Source organism: Scyliorhinus torazame, chromosome 27 (genome assembly GCF_047496885.1).
Source record: "Scyliorhinus torazame isolate Kashiwa2021f chromosome 27, sScyTor2.1, whole genome shotgun sequence".
NCBI classification, from domain to species: domain Eukaryota; kingdom Metazoa; phylum Chordata; class Chondrichthyes; order Carcharhiniformes; family Scyliorhinidae; genus Scyliorhinus; species Scyliorhinus torazame.
In genome coordinates, this window is record NC_092733.1 from 23,949,251 (window position 1) to 23,973,234 (window position 23,984).

At 48.2% G+C, this 23,984-nt stretch overlaps 1 protein-coding gene across 1 annotated transcript in view; it reads left to right on the forward strand.

Annotated features, from left to right (window-relative positions):
• LOC140403310 (epoxide hydrolase 4-like) overlaps window positions 1-14,944 on the forward strand; it is a 35,543-nt gene extending 20,599 nt beyond the window's left edge. The window contains exons 6-7 of the mRNA XM_072491154.1: window positions 6,117-6,265; window positions 11,283-14,944. Coding sequence (XP_072347255.1) covers window positions 6,117-6,265; window positions 11,283-11,505 — 372 coding nt within the window. The 3' untranslated portion in view covers window positions 11,506-14,944. The remainder of the gene's footprint in view (window positions 1-6,116; window positions 6,266-11,282) is intronic.
• Window positions 14,945-23,984: the final 9,040 nt, after the last annotated feature.

A 23,984-nucleotide genomic window follows, 5' to 3' on the forward strand; every position in this document is an offset into this window, starting at 1 on the left:
GGAAAGATTTTCTGGAGTACTAACTAATGTTGTGGGGAAAGGGTGGGGGCAGTAAGTGGGACAAATTGAATAGTTCTGACAAAGAACCAGTGCAGGCATAATGCGCCGAATGGCCTTCCATGCTGTAAGGTTCTGCAGGTCTGCATTATCGTGGGTTGTTGGATATTTTTTTTAATTTTTAAAAAATATTTTATTGAAAATTTTTGGTCAACCAACACAGTACATTGTGCATCCTTTACACAATATTATAACAACACAAATAACAATGACCTATTTTATAAACAGAAAATGAATAAATAATAAATAACAAAAATGAAAACTAACCCTAATTGGCAACTGCCTTATCACAAGTAACACTCTCCAAAAATATAATTTAACAGTCCAATATATAATTATCTGTAGCAATGACCTATACATATTATACAGTATATATTAACAACCCTGAGAGTCCTTCTGGTTCCTCCTCTCTCTCTCTCTTCCCTCCCCCCCCCCCCCCGATCCTGGGCTGCTGCTGCTGCCTTCTTTTTTCCCTTCCATCTATCTTCCTGCGACGTATTCGACGAACGGTTGCCACCGCCTGGTGAACCCTTGAGCCGACCCCCTTAGAACAAACTTAATCCGCTCTAGCTTTATAAACCCTGCCATGTCATTTATCCAGGTCTCCACCCCTGGGGGCTTGGCTTCTTTCCACATTAGCAATATCCTGCGCCGGGCTACTAGGGACGCAAAGGCCAAAACATCGGCCTCTCTCGCCTCCTGCACTCCTGGCTCTTGTGCAACCCCAAATATAGCCAACCCCCAGCTTGGTTCGACCCGGACCCCCACTACTTTTGAAAGCACCTTTGTCACCCCCATCCAAAACCCCTGTAGTGCCGGGCATGACCAAAACATATGGGTATGATTCGCTGGGCTTCTCGAGCACCTCGCACACCTATCCTCCACCCCGAAAAATTTACTGAGCCGTGCTCCAGTCATATGCGCCCTGTGTAATACCTTAAACTGAATCAGGCTTAACCTGGCACACGAGGACGACGAGTTTACCCTGCTTAGGGCATCTGCCCACAGCCCCTCCTCGATCTCCTCCCCCAGCTCTTCTTCCCATTTCCCTTTTAGTTCATCTACCATAGTCTCCCCTTCGTCCCTCATTTCCCTATATATATCTGACACCTTACCATCCCCCACCCATGTCTTTGAGATCACTCTGTCCTGCACCTCTTGTGTCGGGAGCTGCGGGAATTCCCTCACCTGTTGCCTCGCAAAAGCCCTCAGTTGCATATACCTGAATGCATTCCCTTGGGGCAACCCATATTTCTCGGTCAGCGCTCCCAGACTCGCGAACTTCCCATCTACAAACAGATCTTTCAGTTGCGTTATTCCTGCTCTTTGCCACATTCCATATCCCCCATCCATTCCCCCCGGGGCAAACCTATGGTTGTTTCTTATTGGGGACCCCCCCAAGGCTCCAGTCTTTCCCCTATGCCGTCTCCACTGTCCCCAAATCTTCAGTGTAGCCACCACCACCGGGCTTATGGTGTAGTTCCTCGGTGAGAACGGCAATGGGGCTGTCACCATAGCCTGTAGGCTAGTCCCCCTACAGGACGCCCTCTCTAATCTCTTCCACGCCGCTCCCTCCTCCTCTCCCATCCACTTACTCACCATTGAAATATTAGCGGCCCAATAATACTCACTTAGGCTCGGTAGTGCCAGCCCCCCCCCTATCCCTGCTACGCTGTAAGAATCCCTTCCTTACTCTCGGGGTCTTCCCGGCCCACACAAAACCCATGATGCTCTTTTCAATCCTTGTAAAAAAAACCTTCGTGATCACCACCGGGAGGCACTGAAACACAAAGAGGAATCTCGGGAGGACCACCATCTTAACCGCCTGCACCCTCCCTGCCAGTGACAGGGATACCATGTCCCATCTCTTGAAATCCTCCTCCATTTGTTCCACCAACCGCGTTAAATTTAACCTATGCAATATGCCCCAATTCTTGGCTATCTGGATCCCCAGGTAACGAAAGTCCCTTGTTACCTTCCTCAACGGTAGGTCCTCTATTTCTCTATTCTGCTCCCCTGGATGCACCACAAACAACTCTCTTTACCCCAAGTTCAATTTATACCCTGAAAAATCCCCAAACTCCCCAAGTATCTGCATTATTTCTGGCATCCCCTCCGCCGGGTCTGCCACATATAGTAACAAATCGTCCGCATACAAAGATACCCGGTGTTCTTCTCCTCCTCTAAGTACTCCCCTCCACTTCTTGGAACCCCTCAACGCTATCGCCAGGGGCTCAATCGCCAGTGCAAACAATAATGGGGACAGAGGGCATCCCTGCCTTGTCCCTCTATGGAGCCGAAAATATGCAGATCCCCGTCCATTCGTGACCACGCTCGCCATCGGGGCCCTATACAACAGCTGCACCCATCTAACATACCCCTCTCCAAAACCAAATCTCCTCAACACCTCCCACAAATAATCCCACTCCACTCTATCAAATGCTTTCTCGGCATCCATCGCCACTACTATCTCCGTTTCCCCCTCTGGTGGGGGCATCATCATTACCCCTAACAGCCTCCGTATATTCGTGTTCAGCTGTCTCCCCTTCACAAACCCAGTTTGGTCCTCGTGGACCACCCCCGGGACACATTCCTCTATTCTCATTGCCATTACCTTGGCCAGGATCTTGGCATCTACATTTAGGAGGGAAATAGGTCTATAGGACCCGCATTGTAGCGGGTCCTTTTCCTTCTTTAAGAGAAGCAATATCGTTGCTTCAGACATAGTTGGGGCAGTTGTCCCCTTTCCTTTGCCTCATTAAAGGTCCTCGTCAATACCGGGGCGAGCAGGTCCACATATTTTCTATAGAATTCGACTGGGAATCCATCCGGTCCCGGGGCCTTTCCCACCTGCATGCTCCTAATTCCTTTCACCACTTCTTCTACCTCGATCTGTGCTCCCAGTCCCACCCTTTCCTGCTCTTCCACCTTGGGAAATTCCAGCCGATCCAAAAAGCCCATCATTCTCTCCCTCCTATCCGGGGGTTGAGCTTCATATAATTTTTTATAAAATGTCTTGAACACTCCATTCACTCTCTCCGCTCCCTGCTCCATCTCTCCTTCCTCATCCCTCACTCCCCCTATTTCCCTCGCTGCTCCCCTTTTCCTCAATTGGTGTGCCAGCAACCTGCTCGCCTTCTCCCCATATTCGTACTGTACACCCTGTGCCTTCCTCCATTGTGCCTCTGCATTGCCCGTAGTCAGCAAGTCAAATTCTACATGTAGCCTTTGCCTTTCCCTGTACAGTCCCTCCTCCGGTGCTTCCGCATATTGTCTGTCCACCCTCAAAAGTTCTTGCAGCAACCGCTCCCGTTCCTTACTCTCCTGCTTCCCTTTATGTGCCCTTATTGATATCAGCTCCCCTCTAACCACCGCCTTCAGCGCCTCCCAGACCACTCCCACCTGGACCTCCCCATTATCATTGAGTTCCAAGTACTTTTCAATGCACCCCCTCACCGTTAGACACACACCCTCATCTGCCATTAGTCCCATGTCCATTCTCCAGGGTCCTGTTTCCTCCTGTTTCCTCCCCTATCTCCAAGTCTACCCAGTGTGGAGCGTGATCCGAAATGGCTATAGCTGTATACTCCGTTCCCCTCACCTTCGGGATCAACTCCCTTCCCAGCACAAAAAAGTCTATTCGCGAGTAGACTTTATGGACATAGGAGAAAAACGAGAACTCCTTACTCCTAGGTCTGCTAAATCTCCACGGGTCTACACCTCCCATCTGCTCCATAAAATCTTTAAGTACCTTGGCTGCTGCCGGCTTCCTTCCAGTCCTGGACTTCGACCTATCCAGCCCTGGTTCCAACACCGTATTAAAATCTCCCCCCATTATCAGCTTTCCCATGTCTAGGTCCGGAATGCGTCCTAGCATCCGCCTCATAAAATTGGCATCATCCCAGTTCGGGGCATATACGTTTACCAAAACCACCGTCTCCCCCTGTAGTTTGCCACTCACCATCACGTATCTGCCCCCGTTATCCGCCACTATAGTCTTTGCCTCGAACATTACCCGCTTCCCCACTAATATAGCCACCCCCCCTGTTTTTCGCATCTAGCCCCGAATGGAACACCTGCCCCACCCATCCTTTGCGTAGCCTAACCTGGTCTATCAGTTTCAGGTGCGTTTCCTGTAACATAACCCCATCTGCCTTAAGTTTCTTAAGGTGTGCGAGTACCCGTGCCCTCTTTATCGGCCCGTTCAGCCCTCTCACGTTCCACGTGATTAGCCAGGTTGGGGGGCTTCCTACTCTTCCCCCCCCCCCCCCCCCCCCCACCCCCCTTGTCGATTAGCCATCCCCTTTTTCCAGCTCCTCGCCCGGTTCCCACGCAGCTGTATCTCCCCCAGGCGGTGCCCCCCCGCCCATCCCCTCCCATACCAGCTCCCCCCTCTCCCCAGCAGCAGCAACCCAGTAATTCCCCCCTCCCACCCACCCCCCCCCCCCGCTAGATCCCCCGCTAGCGTAATTACTCCCCCCATGTTGCTCCCAGAAGTCAGCAAACTCTGGCCGACCTCGGCTTCCCCCCGTGACCTCGGCTCGCACCGTGCGACGCCCCCTCCTTCCTGCTTCTCTATTCCCGCCATGATTATCATAGCGCGGGAACCAAGCCTGCGCTTCTCCCTTGGCCCCGCCCCCAATGGCCAACGCCCCATCTCCTCCACCTCCCCTCCTCCCCCCATCACCCACCTGTGGAAGAGAGAAAAGTTACCACATCGCAGGATTAGTACATAAAACTCCTCTTTCCCCCCTTTTTAACCCCCCTCTTTGCCCCCCACATTCGCCCCACCACTTTGTTCAAACGTTCTTTTTAATAACCCGCTCATTCCAGTTTTTCTTCCACAATAAAAGTCCAGGCTTCATCCACCGTCTCAAAGTAGTGGTGCCTCCCTCGATATGTGACCCACAGTCTTGCCGGTTGCAGCATTCCAAATTTTATCTTTTTATGAAGCACCGCGTTGGCCCGATTAAAGCTCGCCCTCCTTCTCGCCACCTCCGCACTCCAGTCTTGATAAACGCGGATCACCGCATTCTCCCATTTACTGCTCCGAGTTTTCTTTGCCCATCTAAGGACCATTTCTCTATCCTTAAAACGGAGGAATCTCACCACTATGGCTCTGGGAATTTTTCCTGCTCTCGGTCCTCGCGCCATCACTCGGTATGCTCCCTCCACCTCCAACGGACCCGCCGGGGCCTCCGCTCCCATTAACGAGTGCAGCATCGTGCTCACATATGCCCCGACGTCCGCTCCCTCCGCACCTTCAGGAAGACCAAGAATCCTCAGGTTGTTCCTCCTTGCATTGTTCTCCAGTGCCTCCAACCTTTCCACACATCGTTTCTGATGTGCCTCATGCGTCTCCGTCTTCACCACCAGGCCCTGTATGGCGTCCTCATTCTCGGCTGCCTTTGCCTTCACGACCCGAAGCTCCCGCTCCTGGGTCTTTTGTTCCTCCTTTCGCCCTTCGATCGCCTGTAGTATCGGGGCCAACAGCTCTTTCTTCATTTCCTTTTTGAGCTCTTCCACACAGCATTTCAAGAACTCTTGTTGTTCAGGGCCCCATGTTAAACTGCCACCTTCCGACGCCATCTTGGTTTTTGCTTGCCTTCCTTGCCGCTGTTCTAAAGGATCCACTGCAATCCGGCCACTTTCTCCTCCTTTTTCCATCCGTATCCAGGGGGATTCCCTTCTGGTTTACCGCACAGTGTTTTTAGCCGTCAAAATTGCCGTTGGGGCTCCTATCAAGAGCCCAAAAGTCCGTTTCACCGGGAGCTGCCGAAACGTGCGACTCAGCTGGTCATCGCCGCACCCGGAAGTCCCGGGTTGTTGGATATTAATCAGAAGGCTTGTTAGGCCCCTCCCAGCAGTCGAAGCGCACTGAGTCTAACTGCTCTCTCCCCTAACTACCCCAACTCAGACCAGTTACTGAGCCCAGGATTACCAGCTGGTCAGATCACCAACTGCACCTTAGTTAATTCTGTTAAATATGCTTCATCTTCCCCTCGATGTAAGAAAAAATAGATGTTGCATAAAATCTTTTTCTGCACCATACTTTCTAGGCCCTGAAGAGCGTCTACATGAGTAAATGGATGGGAATTCAGAATAAAAGCAGCAGGTTGACTGAGGAAGAGTTAGAGGCTTATGTTTACAACTTCTCTCGGCCTGGAGCACTGGTGGGCCCCCTCAACTATTACAGGAACGTCTTCAGGTAGGGAATTCAAGATTCTATCTTTTGTGGCATAATCTGATTTGAGCTGGCTTCTGTGACTCATGCTGTTGCAGTTTGGCGGTTATTGTGTGTTTTTGTTGCCATTCCGTTCAGTATGTAGTATATACAACCAACTTGTGTTCAATGTTTTTTCCCTTTTCCTGCCATTTTTTTCTGTTGCAATCATCATCCTTCCTCTCTCCGTTGTTGTCATGTCTTCCTCTTCCACTTCCTCATTCACTTCTTCTTCCTCCTCCTTCACTTCCTCCTCCACTTCCTCTTCCTCCTCCTTCACTTCCTCCTTCACTTCCACTTTCACTTCCTTTTCCTTCTCCTCCTCCTCATCAGTTTTACACTCCATTTTATAATTTTCCCCCTCATCAGGGTTACCTAACTTTTCCTCCACTGAGCAATCCAACCTCCACACAGCCGCCTTAGCTCCCTATCCCATACCCTTATGTAACACCTCTTTCAGTATCTAAATGAGAATGCCAGGCACTGGGCCGAGAAATAAAGGCAGCCAGGGAGGATACAAGATCATCGAAGTGTAGCAAACGATATGGCTCAAAGATGGATGAACAATTGAGGTACAGATTGGATGGGGAAACATGCTCGTGGGACTAAATGGCCTACTGCTGTTATCTTCCTATCTCACTGAGTTCACCCTCCCAACATAGCATTCAATTGCACTTTGAATGCCCCTTGCAGCTCTAGAATAATCAGCCAGTGGATGAAGTAAAAAAACAGAAAATGCTGGAAACACTCAGCCGGCCAGACAGAATCTATGGAGAGAAAAGGCAAGTTAACGCTTCCAAGTTGAAAACCCGTGGAAGTAGAAGTTAAGAAGCGAAACACTATACGGAAACACAGATGCAGCGCGCATGGGGGAGTGGGGAGGAAGGAAGGAGAAATGCACAAAGGATCACATCTCTTGTAGCGAATGAAATGTCCATCCTTTCCAGGAGAGAGTTTCCTCGTGATAACTGTTTTAAATGTGCTTCTCTATGATGTAGGTGGTGATTCACACGGATTTTAATTATGGGCTGCCATTAATGGCAGCGATTCTTGATGGCACAGAGATGCTCACGCCCTGGAATGGCTCTCGCCCGCATTCTTCTGTTTATTTCCTATTGGCTTCGGGTACAGAATGTTCCAGAGGTGTGGGTTTTGTTTTTCACACTCATTCCAACAAAGGCATCCCCAAGCAAGTTCTACCTGCGAGATGCCTTTGTGAGACTGAAATACCCTGGTTATCTTCCTCCTCCGACTGGTAACCTCGCTCCACTCAATCTGCTGTCTTTGTTTTACACGAGCAGCGCGGTTGGGAGGCTGGGCTATGAGTGCCATATGATAGAATCATGGACCCTTACAGCACAGAAGGAGGCCATTCAGTCCATTGTGCTCTGTTCTTGTCATCGTCTTCCTCCTCCACTCCCTCTTCCTCCTCCATTTCCTCTTCTTCCTCCACTCCACATCCCAGCCACATCTCCCTATCTCCGTAACCTAACTTGCACATCCCTGGAGACTTGGGGCAATTTCGCATGGCCAATGCACCTCCCGCATTAGGTGTGATGATGCTGCTTTTAAATGACGACCAAAATTGGCTGCCTTGTTTCTTGAATTACAACAGCGGCTACACCTCAAAATACTTCATTGGCTGTAAAGCATTTTGAGACACTCTGAGATCATGTAAGTCGCTATATAAATGCAGGCCTGTCTGCAGGTTAGAATTCGTAAACTAGCCCAGTCGTGGCCTTTGATCGGATATATGTGGAGAAAATGTCGGGAGATCAAAACTAGGGGCCGTAACTGTAAGCAAATTCGTAATAAATTGAATTGGGAATTCGGGAGAAACGTCTTTACTCAGAGACTGGTGAGAATACGAAACACACTACCACAGGAGTTAGGTGAGGTGTCTGATATTTAAGGGGAAATTAGATAAACACAGGAAGGAGAAACGAGTAGACCTTTATGCTGATTGGGTGAGTGGAGGCTCATGTTGGGCATAGACTATTTGGCAGGACTGGCCTGTTTCTGTGCTGTAAAATTCGATAGCCCATAACTTTCTGCTTGCCTGGGGTCGCATTTAGAGGGAACTCCAAAGATACGGTGGGGATTCCCTCCAGCAAGTTCCCACGTAAGGGTTGACCTGGCAATTGCCCAGAAATGCTAACTTCCTCTGGACGATGGCGCTGCGCTGGGAGCCATCTGACAGCAGTGATTTAAATTGCTAACTGTGGATGGTTCTTTGGGTTTGGCCCTGAGAGTTACTCTGAAAGAGTTGGAAGGAAAAAAACACTTCTAATTCCGAAGTAACCATTTAAACACCCGGATCGAGCCTCGCATGGGACATCCCACATTCACGCGACGCCCAGTGAACCAACCTGACTCCCTCCCTCTGGTCCAACCGTCTCTCTCTCTCTCTCTCTCATCCACCCCTTTCACCATCTCCCCCTAATTGTCTGAACCGCTTACATTTGGAACTTACCTTCTCCCTTTAAATTGTCCCTATGAGCATCTCCTTTATGGCAGCTAATGCCGTAAAAGGGGGCATTCCTATGTTCCCTGCGCGCGGTTACTCTTTGACAATGCAGCCGGAGGCACGCTTCACTGCTCCTGTCTCACCCAGCCTGAGTCAGGAAGGTTGGAAGTTTGGACAGAGTCGGTGCTTCGTAATTTCAACGTGGGTAATTCCAGTCGGACTGGCAATCCGTCGGATATTGCCACTCTGAGGAAGTTGCGGGCATGTAACCCGTTTTTTTCCCAACTAGATTTTCAACTTGCCCCTGCTGCAGGATCAGGTTTATGCCACTAGAGGCTCTCAGTCAGCTTTGAATCCTGGCCCTGTGCAGCAGCCGTTCAAAGACCGAACTTCACACTGAGTTGGAATCCAGATGTTTCACCCCTGCCATCTACCTCTGCAACATATTTGTTCGAGTGTTTCACCAGTTACTGTGGTTGGCCTGGAGTACAGTTGCATCCTTCAAGTGCAGGGATGCATTTTGGCCTGCAGTGGCAGATACAGGCCAGATATGTTATCCACATGTCAGGTGCCCTCTGGTTTTCATTCCCCATGTAAGAATGACTGCAATTTCCAGCACTTTATTGTATTTTGAGGGGGTAAAAGGCAGGGGAATGGAAGTCATAGCTCAGTCTTGCCCTGCCCATACATACAGTGGGAATCGCTGAGTAAGCAGCCAGGAGCATGGGTTTTTCTGTAGCTTGCCAAGACAGGAGTGCTGAGAGCTGATTGTGATTCATTGAACTGCTGGGACTAGGGATAGAAGGAAAAAGTCAAGTTACTTGACATGCATGACCCTGGCACCCACAGGGCTTGTGGCTTCAAATAGCTTCAGCACCTCTCCAGAATGGAGCGCATGGCAAACGTGTGAGGGGTGCACAGATATAAAAGCGGAAGGCTTCAGAGGGGAGAGATGGAAATTAAGGAAGAATAAAACACTGAAGCATGCATGGCTGCTCTCTTTCCAATCTTAAGAACATGATAACATAAGGAGGAGCAGGAGTAGGCAGTTCAGCCCCTCCAGCCCGCTCTGCCATTTAATCCAATCATGGCTGATCTCCTTGCGATCTCAACTCCAATTTCCTGCCTGTTCTCCATAAGCCTTCACCTCATTATTAATTAAAAATCGGACTATCTCCTTAAATTTACTCGATGCCCCAGCATCCACCACACTCTGGGGTAGTGAATTCCACAGACCTTTTAGAGAAGTAATTTCTTCTAATCTCTGTTTTAAATCTTTCCTCCTTATCCTAAAACCATGACCTGTCATTCTAAATTGGCCCACAAGAGGAATCATCCACTCTACATCTACTTTGTCAATACCTTTTATCTTCTAGATCTCAATTAGATCTCCTCTCATTCTTCTAAACTCGAGCGAGTATAGGCCTAAAATAACCAATCGCTCTTCATAAGGCAAACTCCTCATCTCTGGAATCCATCTAGTGAACCTCCTCTGAACTCTCTCTAATTGTCTGAGTAAGCAATCAGGGGCATGGCTTCTCTCCCCTTTGTTTTAGCTCCCTTCACAATCTCCGGATGTCCCAGTACACTTTGTGGTGTAATTACTGTTGCAGCGAAGGAATTGCACCAAGCAAGCATGTCAAGCTCCCACTGACAACAACAGAATAAGCATCATCTGTTTTTATAAACCGAAAATGCTGGATAAACCCAGCATGTCTGGCAGCATCTGTGGAGAAAAAGAGAGACAGGAGTTTCAAGACTAAATTACCCTTCTGAAGCAGAACTGATTTCCAGCAATTCTGTTTCTCTTTCTGCAGATGCTGAATTTTTCCAACATTTTATTTCAGATTTCCAACATCCGCAGCATTGTGCCTTTATCGTCACCCGTTTTAGTTGCGTTGGTTGAGGGATAAATGCTGGCCACTTGAGAAAGAAAGATTGCCTCGATTTAATCAGTTCTGTGGGGTAGAGCAGAAGGGAGCAAAGAAGCTAATAGCTGGAATAAAGAAATTGCCTCCCTTGGGAAAGGAACACACAATTGCGCTTGTTGAATGGCCACAACTGGTGTTCACTAATGTCACTTTTATGCACACCTGGAGTTAGTATCTTTTTAATGGAAATTAATTGTTACTTCATTACTTCTGGGGTATAAAAGACAATTATTTTTTAAAAGCTTTTGACTGCAACATAGTATAACAGCATCTATCCTATTGCATGTCAGGCCTTAAGCTCTGGTATTCCCTCTAAGCCTCTCGCCTCGATATCTTTAAGACATTTCTTAAGGCTTATCTCTTTCACCATGCTTTTGATCATGTGTCCTCATCTCTTTATATGGCTCGGTGTCAAATCTTTCTTCATAACGCTGCTTTGAAGCACTTTGGCATATTTAACTACATTAAAGGCACTGTATAAATACTGGATTTTGCCGCCTTGTGAAATATGAACTCGCTGCCCTCCGATCTGAAGGTGAGAGACCGACCTACCAGCTGAGCCAGCCTGGCCCTTGCTGACTGTATGTGCTTACTTCTGTTGCAGCACCCACCCGGCAACGTGCCACGATGTGACCGCGCCCACCCTGGTAATCTGGGGAGACAAAGACGGAGCTCTGGAGGTTGGTATGACTGCTCATATGGAGAAGTACATACAGAACATGTTCCGGTTGAAGGTGGTGCCTGGGGCCAGTCACTGGGTCCAGCAGGACCAACCCGATGTAGTCAACAAACTCATCTGGACATTCCTGAAGGAAAGCAACAAGTAGCCTCTTGAATCTACACGATGTGTGCATGGTGCATCCTTACATGTGTGTGAAACATAATTTATATACAATCTTCCTATAAGGAAAAATAACTTCACAAATTTATAACTGAAATTTTTTATAGTATCCTAATTCAATGTTATTAAATGTAGCAAATGCTGAGGTTTATAATAGCACAATGGCTACGGGTGACAGAGCAAGTGCTCATTCATTATGTTCTCCTCGCCAGTCCACTTATGCATAGTGCTGTCAAATGATTGAACAAAAGGGAGGAGAAAAGCTGCAAATCATAGGGTGTGTACCTCACCAGGAGAGAAACAGATTCAAGTTATAGGTGACTAGCGACCAGGACTAGCGACCGACTATTCTCTTCCTTTAATGGACAGTCATTGACTAATGGGGTAGCACAGTGGCTAGCACTGCTGCCTCAGCACCAGAGATGTGGGTTCGATTCTGACCTCGGGTGACTATCTGTGTGGAGTTTGCACATTCTCCCCGTGTCTGTGCGGGTTTCCTCTGGTGCTCTGGTTTCCTCCCACAGTCCAAAGATGTGCAGGTTAGGTGGGGTGGCCAGGCTAAATTGCCCCTTAGTGTCCAAAGGTTAGATGGGGTTACAGGGATAGGGTGGGGGAATTAGGCCTGGATGGGGTGTTCTTTTGGAAGGTCGGTGCAGATGCGATGGGCCGGGTGACCTCCTCCTGCACTCTCGGGATTCTATGGAAGTCAGTTAACCCAAGCTCCTTTTCCGGCATTGCTAGTTTGGTGTTGGCTGTGGCTTGTAGGATAAGCTACCGGGAAGAATGGAAGAGTCTACCCAGAATTATGTTTTCTCTGCACTTTGCCTGGATAACGGGGGACACTGGTTGATGTCTCATCCCAAATAAAGTCACCACCAATAGTGCAGCCGGCCCTCAGTTGAAGCCTACTTGTGACGAGCGATTTTCATTTCAGAATCTAGACTGACAGGGCATGAGGTAGATATAAGGGATCTCCCATTTAAGATGGAAATGAGGAAGAATTTCTTATCTCAGAGGGTTGGCAACCTTTGGAATTCTCTTCCATTGAGGGTGGCGGAGGCTGGGTCATTGAATAATTCAGAGCTGAGTTGGACAGATTACTGATTGACAAGGTTCTCAAGGGTTATGGGGAGAGGCAGGAAAGTGGAATTTTCACAGTCAGATCATCTATAATTTTGGCAAATGGCAGAACAGGCTGGATGGGTTGAATGGTTCACTCCTATGCACACCCCAGTACACTTTCTGCTCTTTAAAGAAGACCTTTCATTTATTTAGCACCTTTCACAACCTCTAGGTGCCTTAAAACCAATGAGATGCAATTGAAATGTCGTCACTTTTGTTTTTGTAGAGTTTGCAAACAGCAGCATGTTGATGATCCAGATCACCTGTTTATTTAGCAATGTTTGTTGAGGGATAAATAATTGCCAGGACATGGAGAATAGGCCCCACCTGCTCTTTGAATTAGATCCATGGGATCTCTTATGCCCACTTGAGAGGGCAGATGGGAATTCTCTGTTTAACATCTCACCCGAAAGATAACGGGCTGGATTCTCCGCCCCGCCGCACCACATTCCTTGACCGTCCGGCGGGATTCTCCGTTATGCTGGCCGGTCAATGGAGTTTCCCATTATGGGGCAGCCCCACGCCGTCGGGAAAACCCCGGGTGCCGGCAAAACGGAGACTCCCGCCGGCGGAGAAACCCGCCCAACATTTCTGGTTCTGTACTGAACTGGAATGTTAGTCCAGATTTTCTGCTGTTGTCTTTGGAGAGAGTCTCGAGGTGGGAGTGATACCCACTAAACCTCAGCTGACCTTGGCAGTGAACCAAGTTGAAGGACAGTTTGATGATGCAAGCTTCCCTCTGACGATCACTTATCAATGGACCTAATGACTGAATTATAGAATCATAAAATTTACAGTGCAGAAGGAGGCCATTCGGCCCATTGAGTCTGCACCGGCTCTTGGAAAGTGCACCCTACCCAAGCCCACACCTCCGCCCTATCCCCATAACCCAGTAGCCCCACCCAACACTAAGGGCAATTTAGCATGGCCAATCCACCTAACCTGCACATCTTTGGACTATGGGAGGAATCCGGAGCACCCGGAGGAAACCCACGCATACACGGGGAGAACGTGCAGACTGTGCACAGACAGTGACCAAAAACGGGAATCGAACCTGGGACCCTGGAGCTGTGAAGCAATTGTGCTAACCACTGTGCTGGCCCCAAGTCGTCCTCTTTTCTGATAGCTATACATGTGTGTTTTTCAATTTGTAGCTCTCTGTCACAAGTACAGCCCAGCACTCCAACCAACAGCAATTTGTATTTATAGATTGCTGATAAAATGTGCAACAGTGCTGCACTAAATTTGACACCGAGCCAAGAACAAAAGCTTGATCCAAAGAAGTATGTTTTGAGCAGTGTCTTAAAGGAGGAGAGAAAGGAAGAGCGTTTTAGGAATGAAGGAAGTGGGAAACGTGCGAGAGGGCAGATTGGAGGAACACCAGATACATAGAAGATAGGAGGAGGCAGTTTGGTCCTTTGAGTCTGCTCCTCCATTTATCACGATCATGGCTGATCATCCAGCTAAATAGCCTAATCCTGTTTTCTTTCCATAACCATTGATTCCATTCGCCCAAATGCTGTATCTAGCCGCTTCTTGAATATATTCAATGTTTTAGCATCAGCTACTTCCTGTGGTAATGAATTCCACAGGCTCAACACTCTTTGGGTGAAGAAATGTCGTCTCATCTTTGTCCGAAATGGTTTACCCTAAATCCTCAGACTGTGACCCCCAGTTCTGGACACATCCACCATCGGGAACATCTTCCCTGCATCTATCCTGTCTAGTCCTGTTTGAATTTTGTAAGTCCCTATGAGATCCCCTGTCATTCTTCTGAACTCCAGTGAGAGTTTCCAGTATTCGTGTAACAGCTTCTCCTCATTCATATTTCACTCAAATGTGTCGCTGAGTTGGGTAAGCTTGTGGCATAAGAACTGCACAAGCCACCATGGATGCTGGCGTTCCTACTGTCTAGATGGCTCAGCGAGGTTGGTAAGGGCCTTGCACAGGCACACAGTTACTTTCCAAACCCCCCTGCCGAGCTGGTACCGGGGACTCTGCATCGTTCAAAGTAACCAAAGAGGAATCAACCCCTGGAGCCTGTTGACTGAATCTGTGCAATAAATGGATCGATCTACCAGCTCGATGCACCAAAGACTTTGATGACCATTTCAGCATTGAACATTGATTATTGTAACAATCATAGATGTTATAATACAGGCATCTGATGGTATGACCTATGGAAATTAACAATTTGTTCACATCGGGGAATGTGCAATTTACTGACACAAAAGCTAATTTTGTATCTAATGTATGTAAAAATGTTATGTCAAATCTTCCCATTAAAAGCTTCTGTAAACTGACTTGGGAATTTCCTTCTGGTAGATGCCAGTGTTGCAGCTGTACTGGGACAGCTTGGCTAGGGGCATGGCTAATTCTGGAGCACAAGTCGTGTCGCAATGTTGTCATATTAACTAACTTTAGAGAGACTACAGCACTCTGAGGTACAGAGGGATCTGCGTGTCTTGATACATGAAGTGCAAAAAAGTTAGTCTTCAGGTACAGCAAGTGATTAGGAAAGCAAATGAAATGTTGACCTTTATTGTGAGGGAAATGGTATATAAAGTAGGAATGTTTTGCTGCAGATGTGCAGCGTACGGGTGAGACCACATCTGGAGTAGTTTGTGAAGTTTTGGTCTCATTTAAGGAAGGGCATATTTACATTGCTCATTTAACTGGTTTCTGAGATGAGGGTGGTATCTTACCTGGAAAATTTGTACAAGTTGGAGTTTAGTAGAATAGGAGGCGATCTTATTGAAACACATAAGATCCTGAGTGGTCTTGACAGGGTGGATGCTGAATGGATGTTTGCCCTTCTAGGAGAGACCAGTAGTTGGGAACACAGTTTACAAATAAGGGGTCCCCCATTTAAGTTGAAGATGAGAAGTTTTTTCTCCCAAGAGTTGAGAATCTGTGGAAGTCTCTTCCACAGCGAGTAGTTAAGGCAGAGTCATTGAACATTTTAAAGCAGAGGTAGATAGATTCTTGACTACAAAGGAGTCAACTGATATTGTGGGTAGGCAGGAGAGTGGCAGTGAGGCCACAATCAGATCAGCCATGATCTCATTGAATGGCGGAGCAGGCTCGAAGGGCCAGATGGTCTTCTCTTAATTTGTATGTTTGTATGTATGAGGAGCTTGCTTAATCCATAACCAGCTTTCGAGGGTGCGAGTCTTGTATGTGTGGTCCTCCCTAAATGAAAGACCTGCACTTCTATCCTGCCTTTCCCGACCTTGGGACGTACCAAACTGCTTTACAGCCAAATTGCAATGTAGTAAAAATAGAAAATGCTGGATAAACTCAGCAGTTCTGGCAGCATCTATGTAGAGGGAAACAGAGTTACTGTTTCAAGTCTAAATGATCCTTCTACAGATGTAGTCACTGATATAGTGTGTGGAACACACCAGCCAATTTGCATGCAAAATGTTCCCATAATCTTCAGTGAGATAATGACCAGATAAGCTGTTTTGTTTATGTTGGCTGAGGGATACAAATTGGTCCAAACAGTGGCGAAAACTCTCCTGCTCTTCGAATTAGTGCATGGAATCTTTTATGCCTACCTGACAGGAATTGAAGTCTTGGATTAATATCTCCTCCCAAGCACAGCCGCAGGATTGGAATGGAGCGTTAGCCTGGGGTTTGTCCTCCAATCTCTGGAGCGTGATTTGAACCCTTGGCCTTTTACATTAGAGGCAAGAGTGATCCCCACTGAACCAACAGCTATGAATAAAAGTTGTTCCATGGAAGCTCCTGCTATGATTCAGTTGATTATATATAATTTTGATGTAAATCACTGTAATTCATCCTTTGTTTCAAGAAAATAAGATTTTTAAAAAGAAGTTTGCAGTTGCTAGCTATTCAGAAGGTACCCAAGGCACTTTTTAGCCAAATAAGTAATTCTGCTTTTCAAGCATAGTCACTGTTGGAGGTATCCGCAATTTGTAATGCAGTCGATACAAGACAGAACTTGCATAGCAGCCTCCGGGTGTCTCGCAAAGTTGCTGTTCTTGATGCCCCCATTTTCCAAAATGCTTCTGGTACAAGGGGTTATATTTAAACTAAAGCAAAAACATTACATGTGCTGGACAACTTAAAATGAAGCTGAAAATGTTGGAAACATCTAGTAGGTTTGTCTGGCAGAACCTGTGAAGAGAGGAGCCAAGTTAACCTTACAGGTCGATGACAGTCTGTTAGAGAGTTGCAAAAAAAAAAAAAGATGTAGCAGGTCTTAAATGAGTATAGGGGTGGGGGGGGGGGTGGGGGGGGAGCGAGCTATGAGAAGGAGTAAAGAACAAAAGGGAAGGCCTGTGATCGGGCAGACAGCTATATGACAATGAATGATGGTGTAAGGCAGAAGGGGTTGGTACGCGTGTAAAGAAACGAAAGATGGGGTAATTCTTCACTTCGATCTGTGAGGTCTGCTCTCCATGCCAGTGGTAATAGTTCAGGGAAATCTATACCACCTCAAGAAACGGGCCATAGTCCTGATCGAACGACCAAACAAAGAATTGAGCAGAAGCAGGATGTGGCCTTTCAACACAGGAATTAGCTAAGATTAGAGCTGCGATTGAGGAGTTAATTGGAGAGAAAGAATGATCAGAGGCTTCTTGAAGGAAAAGATAAAAATGCTGAAAAATTGGAGGAGAAAGATGACATGGAAAATCAATTCAGCAGAATTGACATAAGGAAATGTTTTTAGTATAGGGAATGGTTTGTTTCTGGGATGCACTGCCTGTGGGTAATGTTTTTTAAAAAAAATATATATTTTTTAATTAAGGTTTTTTAACAACACACTTTTCCCCCTTACAAACAGTAACCCCCCACCCCCGTAACAAAATAACGCAAAATCTCCCTGAGCAAGATATATATATATATATTATATACATGGCAAGATGGTATATTCTGTGAGGATAATGTTGGAGGCAGATTCAATCATAGCTTTCGAAAGCGAATTGGGTCATAATCTGGAGAGTAAAAACATAGGGCTATGGCGAAAAGGCAGGGGGGGTGTCACGTTTTAAAAATAAATTTAGAGTACCCAATTATTTTTTTCCAAGGGGCAGTTTAGCGTGGCCAATCTACCTAACCTGCACATCTTTGGGTTGTGGGGGTAAAACCCATGCAGACACTGGGAGAATGTGCAAACTCCACATGATCAGAGGAGGGTGTCACTTGGTGAATTGCTCTTGCAGAGAGGTTGGCACAAATATGACAGGCCAAATGGCCTCATTGTGCGCTGAAACCATTCTGTAAGTGAGGTGAGAGGACACCTTGCTGTGAAGTTTCTAACTAATGGCAAGGCAATTTGCAGGTGATTAGGAAGAGCACCCTCTTCCTCATAAAGCCCCTGCAAAAGCATTGGGGGTGGTCTTCCCATGTATCTGACAGCCAAGGATATGGAGTTAATGGGCAACATGCCACATGGAAAGATAGAAGGTCGTCCATTGCAATCCCCAATACTAAAACCTCACCCCACCCAACCACGACAAGAAGCTTAACAAGTTAGCCAGAGGGACTCTGGGACTGAGGCGACATTTACATATATCACAAGCCCACTTGCAATTTACTTAAACTTTGGAAAGCATTGGAATGAATTCTCCACCATTACTGCAGTTAGAAATTATAGAACACACTTTTTTTTTTTTAAATAATATTTTATTGAAAATTTTTGGTCAACCAACACAGTACATTGTGCATCCTTTACACAACATTGTAACAATACAGATAATAATGACCTTTTTAAATTTAAACAAAAACAACAACAAATAAATATTAAATAACAAAAAAAAATAAAAGCTAGCCCTAATTGGCAACTGCCTTGTCTCAGGCCACAACCCCCCCCCCCCCCCCCCCCCCCCCCCATCCCTCCCCAAGTCCTGGGCCGCTGCTGCTGCCTTCTTTGTTCTCCCCTATCTATCTTTCCGCAAGATATTCGACGAACGGTTGCCACCGCCTAGTAAACCCTTGAACCGACCCCCTTAGGACGAACTTAATCCGCTCCAACTTTATGAACCCCGCCATATCATTTATCCAGGTCTCCACCCCCGGGGGCTTGGCTTCTTTCCACATTAGCAATATTCTGCGCCGGGCTACTAGGGACGCAAAGGCCAAAACATCGGCCTCTTTCGCCTCCTGCACTCCCGGCTCTTGTGCAACCCCAAATATAGCCAACCCCCAGCTTGGTTCGACCCGGACTCCTACTACTTTCGAAAGCACCTTTGTCACCCCCATCCAAAACCCCTGTAGTACCGGGCATGACCAAAACATATGGGTATGATTCGCTGGGCTTCTCGAGCACCTCGCACACCTATCCTCCACCCCAAAAAATTTACTGAGCCGTGTTCCAGTCATATGTGCCCTGTGTAATACCTTGAACTGAATCAGGCTTAGCCTGGAGCATGAGGACGACGAGTTTACCCTGTTTAGGGCACCTGCCCACATCCCCTCCTCAATCTCCTCCCCTAGCTCTTCTTCCCATTTCCCTTTTAGTTCGTCCATCATAGTCTCCCCTTCGTCTCTCATTTCCCTATATATATCCGACACCTTACCGTCCCCCACCCATTTCTTTGAGATGACTCTGTCCTGCACCTCTTGTGTCGGGAGCTGCGGGAATTCCCTCACCTGTTGCCTCGCAAAAGCCCTCAATTGCATGTACCTGAATGCATTCCCTTGGGGCAACCCATATTTCTCGGTCAGCGCTCCCAGACTCGCAAACTTCCCATCCACAAATAGATCTTTCAATTGCGTTATACCTGCTCTTTGCCACATTCCATATCCCCCATCCATTCCCCCCGGGGCAAACCTATGGTTGTTTCTTATCGGGGACCCCCCCAGTGCTCCGGTCTTTCCCCTATGTCGTCTCCACTGTCCCCACATCTTCAGTGTAGCTACCACCACCGGACTCGTGGTATAGTTCCTTGGTGAGAACGGCAATGGGGCTGTCACCATAGCCTGCAGGCTGGTCCCCCTACAGGACGCCCTCTCTAATCTCTTCCACGCCGCTCCTTCCTTCTCTCCCATCCACTTACTCACCATTGAAATATTAGCGGCCCAATAATACTCACTTAGGCTCGGTAGTGCCAGCCCCCCCCATCCCTACTACGCTGTAAGAATCCCTTCCTCACTCTCGGAGTCTTCCCGGCCCAAACAAAACCCATGATACTCTTTTCTATCCTTTTGAAAAAAGCCTTCGTGATCACCACCGGGAGACACTGAAACACAAAGAGGAATCTCGGGAGGACCACCATCTTAACCGCCTGCACCCTCCCTGCCATTGACAATGCTACCATATCCCATCTCTTGAAATCTTCCTCCATCTGTTCCACCAACCGCGTCAAATTTAGCCTGTGCAATGTGCCCCAATTCTTAGCTATCTGGATCCCCAGGTAACGAAAGTCTCTTGTTACCTTCCTCAACGGTAGGTCTTCTATTTCCCTACTCTGCTCCCCTGGATGCACCGCAAACAGCTCACTCTTCCCCATGTTCAATTTATACCCTGGAAAATCCCCAAACTCCCCAAGTATCCGCATTATTTCTGGCATCCCCTCCGCTGGATCCGCCACATATAGTCGCAGATCATCCGCATATAAAGATACCCGGTGTTCTTCTCCTCCCCGAAGTATTCCCCTCCATCCCTTGGAACCTCTCAGCGCTATCGCCAGGGGCTCAATCGCCAGTGCAAACAGTAATGGGGACAGAGGACATCCCTGCCTTGTCCCTCTATGGAGCCGAAAATATGCCGATCCCCGTCCATTCGTGACCACACTCGCCACTGGGGCCCTATACAACAGCTGCACCCATCTAACATACCCCTCTCCGAACCCAAATCTCCTCAACACCTCCCACAGATAATCCCACTCCACTCTATCAAATGCTTTCTCGGCATCCATCGCCACTACTATCTCCGTTTCACCCTCTGGTGGGGCCATCATCATTACCCCTAACAACCTCCGTATGTTCGTGTTCAGCTGTCTCCCCTTCACAAACCCAGTTTGGTCCTCATGAACCACCCCCGGGACACATTCCTCTATTCTCATTGCCATTACCTTGGCCAAGACCTTGGCATCTACATTGAGGAGGGAGATTGGTCTGTAGGACCCGCATTGTAGCGGATCCTTTTCCTTCTTTAAAAGAAGCGATATCGTTGCTTCTGACATAGTCGGGGGCAGTTGTCCCCTTTCCTTTGCCTCGTTAAAGGTCCTCGTCAGTAGCGGGGCGAGCAAGTCCAAATATTTTCTGTAAAATTCAACTGGGAATCCGTCCGGTCCCGGAGCCTTTCCCGTCTGCATGTTCCTAATTCCTTTCACCACTTCTTCTACCGTGATCTGTGCTCCCAATCCCATCCTTTCCTGCTCTTCCACCTTGGGAATTTCCAGCCGATCCAAAAACTCCATCATTCTCTCCCTCCCATCCGGGGGTTGAGCTTCATACAATTTTTTATAAAATGTCTTAAACACTTCATTCACTCTCTCCGCTCCCCGCTCCGTCTCTCCATCTTCGTCTCTCACCCCCCCTATTTCCCTCGCTGCTCCCCTTTTCCTCAATTGGTGTGCCAGCAATCTGCTCGCCTTCTCTCCATATTCATACTGTACACCCTGCGCCTTCCTCCATTGTGCCTCTGCAGTGCCTGTGGTCAGCAAGTCAAATTCCACATGCAGCCTTTGCCTTTCCCTATACAGTCCCTCCTCCGGTGCTTCCGCATACTGTCTGTCCACCCTCAAAAGTTCTTGCAACAACCGCTCCCGTTCCTTACTCTCCTGCTTCCCTTTATGTGTCCTTATTGATATCAGCTCCCCCCTAACCACCGCCTTCAACGCCTCCCAGACCACTCCCACCTGAACCTCCCCATTGTCATTGAGTTCCAAGTACTTTTCAATGCATCCCCTCACCCTTAAGCACACCCCCTCATCCGCCATTAGTCCCATGTCCATTCTCCAGGGTGGACGCCCTCTTGTTTCCTCCCCTATCTCCAAGTCTACCCAGTGTGGGGCATGATCCGAAATGGCTATAGCCGTATATTCCGTTCCCCTCACCCTCGGGATCAATGCCCTACCCAACACAAAAAAGTCTATGCGTGAATAGACTTTATGGACATAGGAGAAAAACGAGAACTCCTTACTCCTAGGTCTACTGAATCTCCACGGGTCCACCCCTCCCATCTGCTCCATAAAATCCTTAAGCACCTTGGCTGCTGCCGGCCTCCTACCAGTCCTGGACTTCGACCTATCCAGCCTTGGTTCCAACACCGTGTTAAAGTCTCCCCCCATTATCAGCTTTCCGGTCTCTAGGTCTGGGATGCGTCCTAGCATTCGCCTCATAAAATTGGCATCGTCCCAATTCGGGGCATACACGTTTACCAACACCACCATCTCTCCCTGTAATTTGCCACTCACCATCACGTATCTGCCCCCGTTATCCGCCACTATAGTCTTTGCCTCGAACATTACCCGCTTCCCCACTAATATAGCCACCCCCCTGTTTTTCGCATTCAGCCCCGAATGGAACACCTGCCCTACCCATCCTTTGCGCAACCTAACCTGATCTATCAGTTTCAGGTGCGTTTCCTGTAACATGACCACATCTGCTTTAAGTTTCTTAAGGTGTGCGAGTACTCGTGCCCTCTTTATCGGCCCGTTAAGCCCCCTCACGTTCCACGTGATCAGCCGAGTTGGGGGGCTTCCCCCCCCCCCCCTTGCCGGTTAGCCATCATCTTTTTCCAGCTTCTCGCCCAGTTCCCACGCAGCTGTATTTCTCCCAGACGGTGCCCCCCCCGCCCATCCTTTCCCGTACCCACTCCCCCCTTTCCCCAGCAGCAGCAACCCAGTAATTCCCCCCCCCCCGCTAGCGTAATTACTCCCCCCATGTTGCTCCCAGAAGTCAGCAAACTCTGGCTGACCTCGGCTTCCCCCCGTGATCACGGCTCGCCCCGTGCGGCGCCCCCTCCTTCCTGCTTCTCTATTCCCGCCATAATTATCATAGTGCGGGAACCAAGCCCGCGCCTCTCCCTCGGCCCCGCCTCCCATGGCCAACGCCCCATCTCCTCTCCCTCCCCACCTCCCCCCATCACCACCTGTGGGAGAAAGAAAAGTTACCATACCGCAGGATTAATCATACAATCCCTCTTCGCACCCCCCCCACCCGTCCCACCACTTTGTCCAAACGTTCATTTTCGTAGTCCAATCATTCCAATTTTTCTTCTACAATAAAAGTCCACGCTTCATCCGACGTCTCAAAGTAGTGGTGCCTCCCTTGATATGTGACCCACAGTCTTGCCGGTTGCAGCATTCCAAACTTTATCTTCCTTTTGTGAAGTACCGCCTTGGCCCGATTAAAGCTCGCCCTCCTTCTCGCCACCTCCGCACTCCAATCTTGATAGACGCGGATCACCGCGTTCTCCCATTTACTACACCGAGTTTTCTTCGCCCATCTAAGGACCATTTCTCTATCCTTAAAACGGAGAAATCTCACCACTATGGCTCTGGGAGCTTCTCCTGCTCTCGATCCTCGCACCATAACTCGGTATGCTCCCTCCACCTCCAACGGACCCGTCGGGGCCTCCACTCCCATTAACGAGTGCAGCATCGTGCTCACATATGCCCCGACGTCCGCCCCCTCCACACATTCAGGAAGGCCAAGAATCCTCAAGTTGTTCCTCCTTGCGTTATTTTCCAGTGCCTCCAACCTCTCCACAGATCATTTCTGGTGTGCCTCCTGTATCTCCGACTTCACCACCAGGCCCTGTATATCGTTTTCATTCTCTGCTGCTTTCGCCTTCACGACCCAAAGCTCCTGCTCCTGGGTCTTTTGTTCCTCTTTCAGCCCTTCAATCGCCTGTAATATCAGGGCCAACAACTCTTTCTTCATTTCCTTTTTTTATCTCCTCCACGCAGCGTTTCAAAAACTCTTGTTGTTCAGGGCCCCATATGAAACTGCCACCTTCCGACGCCATCTTGGTTTCTGCTTGCCTTCCTTGCCGTTGTTCCAAAGGATCCGCTGCAATCCGGCCACTTTCCTCTCCTTTTTCCATCCGTGTCCAGGGGGAACACCCTTCTGGTTTACCGCACGGTGTTTTCAGCCGTTAAAATTGCCGTTGGGGCTCCTATCAAGAGCCCAAAAGTCCGTTTCACAGGGAGCTGCCGAAACGTGCGACTCAGCTGGTCATCGCCGCACCCGGAAGTCATTATAGAACACACTTAACAGTAGTAAATAGTAAGAAATCCGACAAATCGCAGATTTACACCAATGCGTATATTGTATATAACAATAAAACAGGAGGTAGCCACTTCAAAAGGACATCTGATAACGAGACTAAATCTCGCAGTGAAGCTGATCTGCAGATTAGGC